The sequence below is a fragment of the Salmo salar genome, chromosome ssa13 (genome assembly GCF_905237065.1).
Source record: "Salmo salar chromosome ssa13, Ssal_v3.1, whole genome shotgun sequence".
NCBI lineage: Eukaryota > Metazoa > Chordata > Actinopteri > Salmoniformes > Salmonidae > Salmo > Salmo salar.
The window spans coordinates 102,306,884-102,314,075 of NC_059454.1; the positions used below are offsets into that span (position 1 = coordinate 102,306,884).

The 7,192-nt window shown below is 45.5% G+C and overlaps 2 protein-coding genes across 7 annotated transcripts in view; one reads left to right on the plus strand and one right to left on the minus strand.

Annotated features, from left to right (window-relative positions):
* LOC106568442 (tyrosine-protein kinase JAK2) overlaps positions 1–3,774 on the plus strand; it is a 95,918-nt gene extending 92,144 nt beyond the window's left edge. For all 6 annotated transcript variants that reach the window (XM_014138772.2, XM_014138774.2, XM_014138773.2 and 3 more), the window contains one exon: positions 4–3,774. In XM_014138772.2, the coding sequence (XP_013994247.1) occupies positions 4–111 (108 nt within the window). In that variant the 3' untranslated portion in view covers positions 112–3,774. The remainder of the gene's footprint in view (positions 1–3) is intronic.
* A 1,195-nt stretch (positions 3,775–4,969) lies between these two features.
* Positions 4,970–6,866, minus strand: LOC106568451 (relaxin-3). Its single transcript, XM_014138792.2, has 2 exons — positions 6,532–6,866; positions 4,970–5,739 (listed from the first exon to the last, which is right to left on the minus strand). The coding sequence occupies exons 1-2, from the start codon at positions 6,707–6,709 to the stop codon at positions 5,387–5,389; spliced, it is 531 nt and encodes a 176-aa protein (XP_013994267.2). The 5' UTR covers positions 6,710–6,866; the 3' UTR covers positions 4,970–5,386.
* Positions 6,867–7,192: the final 326 nt, after the last annotated feature.

Below are 7,192 nucleotides of genomic sequence, written 5' to 3' on the forward strand. Positions count from 1 at the left end.
CAGATCCAGCACATGATGACCGAGTGCTGGAACATTGACCCAGCCCTGCGGCCCACCTTCAAGAAGTTAGCCCAGACCGTGGACATGTTCCGGGACAGTAAGGAGGGCTGAGGAGCCCTTCCTGGAGGTCTCTGCTGGAGGGGACCTGGCCCAGCCCACACCGATCACCTGGGTTGTGTTCATTAGGCACCAAACGGACTGAAAGGGATTACCTGAACTTGTCCAGTAAGAAACGCTCGTTTTCCTTTTCTGTTGCAAAGCGTTTTGCTGCGGTGTGCCCTAATGAATACATCCCTAATGACGCCTCAACTCTAAAAGACGACGACAATGAAGTCACCTGACCCAACCGTCTTCTGGAGCGGAAAACGGGGGAGTATTACCAATGGCATTCTGGGACAAAGTCTCAAAAACGGTCTACTTCGTGTTCAAACCTACCCACTTTTTCAGGGATTCTGGGGATCTCTGAATTCCATATGCTGTTACTTTGCTGCTGTCATTTCTTCATTTGGAGATGTTTTCACTGTTTGACTTCTGTCAGGGTCTCAGACTCTCTCCAACACAGAACACCCTGCTGTTGATGATGTGTTAACGGCAACACAGAACACCCTGCTGTTGATGATGTGTTAACGGCAACACAGAACACCCTGCTGTTGATGATGTGTTAACGGCAACACAGAACACCCTGCTGTTGATGATGTGTTAACGGCAACACAGAACACCCTGCTGTTGATGATGTGTTAACGGCAACACAGAACACCCTGCTGTTGATGATGTGTTAACGGCAACACAGAACACCCTGCTGTTGATGATGTGTTAACGGCAACACAGAACACCCTGCTGTTGATGATGTGTTAACGGCAACACAGAAGGCACGTGAGGGAAAGCAACACAGAAGATGTACTGTACAGTTAGTAAAGGATGTTCAACTTCCTTCTTCCTTAACTCAAGTGGATTATGTCAAACCACATTTCTCTTTTTCACCTGAGGGAAGAACTAATAAAGCAATACTGCTTTTAGAGACACAAAGATGTGTGAGAAAAGGGTGATGAAAAAACAATGAAGGGAGATGTTTGACAAAGGGTACAACCTTGTATTTCATTTCTCTCTAAGCACCCGTCTACTTATCGTCGTACCCTGAAATCCTGGGCTACTGCAAAGTAACATGCAGGAGGAATTGTTGACTTATGTGCTTCCCCTTTTATAATATTCTATAACTTGATGAGTCTAGGATGCTGTCCACTGCCAGTTGGAAAATAATGTCTTCATTATAGTGTTGCTACATAGCAATATTTGGAATGAGACTGGCTAAATGGTGTAGGTGAAAGAATCAACAGATGAGAAGTGCAGAGACGAGGTGTAATTTCACTTCGTGGATATTTAAGTATTCAGGTAGCCTAGCGGTTAGAGCAAACGGTCTCTGGTTCGAATATCCAAGCCGACAAGGTGAACATCTGTCCATGTGCCCTTCAGCGAAGTACTTATTTTACTCCAGGGGCGCTGTACTACTATGGTTGACCCTGTAAAACAGCACATTTCACTGCACCTATCTGGTGTGTGACAAAACGCATAGTGCCCCTGTGACCTGTCCATGCAGAGTCATCGTGCCCATAGAGATGTAATGTAATGCTGTCTTTAATTCTGTCAGTGACTCTATGATCTGTAACTGTAAAGCAGCAACGTCCCACTGCTCTATTGTAATAATGGAGGCTAATCCAGCGATCAACCAGATCTAGAAGCGGCCGAGAGCGGATGGTCAGAGGGTTGGAACATAGTTACAAATCATTTGTGAACAGCAAATTGACCGCAAGAAGCACAAACAGATGTTTGCCTAAAACATCATTTCAAACCTTCCTTACATTTGTATGCGATCACATTGTGTCTCTCTGTTATGCATGGGAACACTTGAACAGATTTCTTACATAAAACTCACTTGTAGCTGATTTCCTGATATTTTTGTACTGTCTTTCATGTCCAACAATGAAAATTCCACACACACAATTTTTTTAAATTCTTTTTACATTTTTGCTCAGAACTTGGGGAGCCAAATAAAACCACCCATGGTCTAAATTTGGCCCATGGGCTGCCAGTTGGAGAACCCTGGTTTAATCTGACCCATGGGCTGCCAGTTGGAGAACCCTGGTTTAATCTGACCCATGGGCTGCCAGTTGGAGAACCCTGGTTTAATCTGACCCATGGGCTGCCAGTTGGAGAACCCTGGTTTAATCTGACCCATGGGCTGCCAGTTGGAGAACCCTGGTTTAATCTGTCCCATGGGCTGCCAGTTGGAGAACCCTGGTTTAATCTGACCCATGGGCTGCCAGTTGGAGAACCCTGGTTTAATCTGACCCATGGGCTGCCAGTTGGGGAACCCTGGTTTAATCTGACCCATGGGCTGCCAGTTGGAGAACCCTGGTTTAATCTGTCCCATGGGCTGCCAGTTGGAGAACCCTGGTTTAATCTGACCCATGGGCTGCCAGTTGGAGAACCCTGGTTTAATCTGACCCATGGGCTGCCAGTTGGAGAACCCTGGTTTAATCTGACCCATGGGCTGCCAGTTGGAGAACCCTGGTTTAATCTGACCCATGGGCTGCCAGTTGGGGAACCCTGGTTTAATCTGACCCATGGGCTGCCAGTTGGAGAACCCTGGTTTAATCTGACCCATGGGCTGCCAGTTGGAGAACCCTGGTTTAATCTGACCCATGGGCTGCCAGTTGGAGAACCCTGGTTTAATCTGACCCATGGGCTGCCAGTTGGAGAACCCTGGTTTAATCTGACCCATGGGCTGCCAGTTGGAGAACCCTGGTTTAATCTGTCCCATGGGCTGCCAGTTGGGGAACCCTGGTTTAATCTGACCCATGGGCTGCCAGTTGGAGAACCCTGGTTTAATCTGACCCATGGGCTGCCAGTTGGAGAACCCTGGTTTAATCTGACCCATGGGCTGCCAGTTGGGGAACCCTGGTTTAATCTGACCCATGGGCTGCCAGTTGGAGAACCCTGGTTTAATCTGACCCATGGGCTGCCAGTTGGGGAACCCTGGTTTAATCTGACCCATGGGCTGCCAGTTGGAGAACCCTGGTTTAATCTGACCCATGGGCTGCCAGTTGGAGAACCCTGGTTTAATCTGTCCCATGGGCTGCCAGTTGGAGAACCCTGGTTTAATCTGTCCCATGGGCTGCCAGTTGGGGAACCCTGGTTTAATCTGACCCATGGGCTGCCAGTTGGAGAACCCTGGTTTAATCTGTCCCATGGGCTGCCAGTTGGAGAACCCTGGTTTAATCTGACCCATGGGCTGCCAGTTGGAGAACCCTGGTTTAATCTGTCTGCTTGTTTGTTTCTGTCTTCCTTTTATTGAATGTTATGGTAGCCGTGCTGACAGTCATACCGGATGCCGTCATGTCAAGGTCAGTGTTTTGCGTGAACATGTTGGTTTTTTTCATTAAAAAAATCATAACATGATCATGAAGAAGTGGGTGTTTAAAAAAATCAACATATTGTTTTATATACAAGCCAGTATTTCCCTGTGTTTGCGTGTTGAATGTAAATCTGTTGTTGAATATGAATAACAATGCGTAGGCTAAATTGATTGTAAAATATCAGCTATTTTATATCAAAGCAGTCAACCTTTTAATATTGTATGTTATTGCAGAACTGGTCAGAAATGGCTTTTGTTGCTTTGGGTAACCTTCATGCTGTTTTTTATTTATAAGAGACACTATAAAAGTTGAACTGCAATGTTATTTGGTTATAGTCTCACATTAAACATAATAGATTGAACAGTGGCTCGTCTCTGTTTCCACACTGCACAGTCGGCTCTCAAATATCATTTACACATGGTAAAGATGCTCCCAGCTCCTCTTGAGAGAAACACAGGGAAGATGCTCCCAGCTCCTCTTGAGAGAAACACAGGGAAGATGCTCCCAGCTCCTCCTGAGAGAAACACAGGGAAGATGCTCCCAGCTCCTCTTGAGAGAAACACAGGGAAGATGCTCCCAGCTCCTCTTGAGAGAAACACAGGGAAGATGCTCCCAGCTCCTCCTGAGAGAAACACAGGGAAGATGCTCCCAGCTCCTCTTGAGAGAAACACAGGGAAGATGCTCCCAGCTCCTCTTGAGAGAAACACAGGGAAGATGCTCCCAGCTCCTCCTGAGAGAAACACAGGGAAGATGCTCCCAGCTCCTCTTGAGAGAAACACAGGGAAGATGCTCCCAGCTCCTCCTGAGAGAAACACAGGGAAGATGCTCCCAGCTCCTCTTGAGAGAAACACAGGGAAGATGCTCCCAGCTCCTCCTGAGAGAAACACAGGGAAGATGCTCCCAGCTCCTCTTGAGAGAAACACAGGGAAGATGCTCCCAGCTCCTCTTGAGAGAAACACAGGGAAGATGCTCCCAGCTCCTCTTGAGAGAAACACAGGGAAGATGCTCCCAGCTCCTCTTGAGAGAAACACAGGGAAGATGCTCCCAGCTCCTCTTGAGAGAAACACAGGGAAGATGCTCCCAGCTCCTCTTGAGAGAAACACAGGGAAGACCCTCGCATCTCCTCCTGTGAGAGACATGTCTCCTCAATGCCTTGACTGAGCTTGTCAATTACAGGTAAAATACAGGCAATGGTCTTTCATGATCGCTTTGAGACTAAATGGGGTTGAATGGTCATGAGTAAACCAGCTTTGAGATCTGTCACAGGTACACCTTGGTAGTGGTGATAAGTGTAAGTGATGTTCTGTAGAAGCGTGGTAGTCATTGCAATAACCATGACTGTAACTGATGGATCAGTGATTTCACCTCTGGTAGAATGTACATATGAATAATAAATATAGTTCTTCCATGCAATAGCATTATAGAGCTAGCACATTTGTGGATGAGACATTTTGACATGGACAAGATGTGATTTCCAAAAGATACTTTATATTGATATTTGAATAGTTTAACATTTTACATACACAGCATATTTTCTCAGTATTGGAATGAGCTATTTGTGGTGGGTTGTTAGGGGAGATACATGTTTCATGTCATTCAAACTATTTTGTTTCTCAGGGAAGTACAATGATGCTCTTACTTCAGTAGCAAAGTCATTCCTTTAATGATGAGACAAAATTTGAGCAATAATTCAAATGAAATGTAAACTATTTTCCTTTCACATTATACAGAAAAGTATACAAAGCCATTTTAAAGTGCCCCCATCAACAACCCAAACCTTGTGATTGTCTTGGAACACTGAAATGCAAACTTAAAACTGCTGTCTCACACCCAGTCCAACAACACAGAGAGAAGGCGGAGCTCTCCTCACCCTGTACAGGAAGGAGAATTAGAGCAACGTTCTCCGTTCTGTACAGGGTGATCTCCCTCAGCCAGTGTCCACCTCCACCATCTCTGTTCTGCCCCAGTCTCACTCAGCACAGACGCCCAATGTCATTCTTAGTGCAACCCTGGTTACAGCACATGCCAGCTACGCCCAGGGAAAAGTTCCTCTTCTGTCTGTCACGCCGTGGCCAGTTGATGCTCGGATTCTTGGCCACTCCTCCCAGCACTGAAGCCTGGTTCGGAAGCCCCTCGCTGGGGTTTACATCAACCATTGACCCCCTATGGTCTCCCACTCCGCCCAAGAGTGAGAGGAGGTCTGCCAGGGAGGATGAGAGCTGGAGAGGGTGGTCTGCTGCCTGCTCTAGATCATGTCCGTGAGGCCAGTTGATTCTGCTGTCCTCGCCCTTCGTGACATCACTGTAGGAACCGGGCTGGAAGCGATCTGGAAGGAGTCAGAGCAGAGGGAGCGGTACGGTTAGTGTTGATGCCCGTTTTATTTATTTGTTATTATTTTTTGTTTAAGATCACTGCATAGACTGTAATGTGAATACCAGTACACAAACTCTAAAGTGAATACATAATATGCCAGAAAATCCCTCCAAAATACAAAATGAGTTGGGTTCTTTTTTTAAACTTTTCCCACCATGTGCCAAGACACCCCTAACAATTAATTTAAGTGAAAATCAGAGGTCCTCGACTGTTTCTGCATGGATAGCAATCTCTCAGAAACCATGCTGAGTGCCTTGCAGACCCACCTGGCTAAATAAATTGAAAGAGCTCTGAACAACCGTTGAATAGGAAATTACTAATTAGCCTAACTGACACAACAATTAACCTATGATTGCGTTTCAATTAGGTTACTTCTCAGTAATCAGGGTACCATATTTTTTGAGGCAGAAGCATGGTACGCTCATTTTCCAATCAAGGAGCTGTCTGTGGTGCTGAAGTGGCATTATCAAGCAGATTAGGTTTCTTAGGCGTTCTCCAAAACAACTTCCAAAACGTTACGAAACAACTTTGATTTAAGAATATAGATATTGTTTTAACTTTAACACAATGGAAATTAGCTCACAATGTAGCTCATGTTAAAGTAAAAAAAAAATAATTCTAAAACGTTCGCATGAAAGTAACAAGATTAAACTGCAGCCGCGAATAAATGTCCGTTTTACCAGTTCAACATTACCGACGAGTGTTTGCATTTAGAAGACCTTAAATTATGTTTTATCAGACGTACCCAAGTCTTCGTCTAAGGATCGTTTCCAACGGGACCCGCCGCACGTGAAGATAACGGCTCTTATAAACTCTCTGCCGCACAGTTTCACCCCGTAGTCTCGTGATAAGCTTTGAGCGCTCGCACACAAGAACAAACTACCAACACAGACAAGGATCACAGTAGTAAACTTTAGAGGCATTTTCAGTTAAAGAAGTAGCTGGTTTGGTTGTAGAGATGAACTGAAGTCGCCCTAGCGTGCGGTCCAAGTGTGAAGGGTTTCTTTAGATGCTGTTGCTACTCTATCAGTCAATGTAGACGTCAGTAGGATATCATGAAGTGACTCTTTCTCGCTACCATTTGCTGCTTCTTATAGTCTCTACCCCTCACCATCTTGTGTGCGAGTCATGATACCCTACTCTCCATACACATCAACCTGATGCCAACTCCTCTTCCTCCCCAACATGCTCGCTCACACACGCGCACGCATGCACACACATACCATGCAAACGCGTACATTGCACACACACGCACGCACACACTTAGATGCGTAATAATTAATGACCTCATATTTTTAGTTTTTCAGTGTTCCGAGTATAATTTCTTTCATATGGCAGAATTAGAGTGAAATATCTTTGTTTGGTGTGGTTCTAGAGAAACAGCTCAGAGCTAAACACCTGAGACT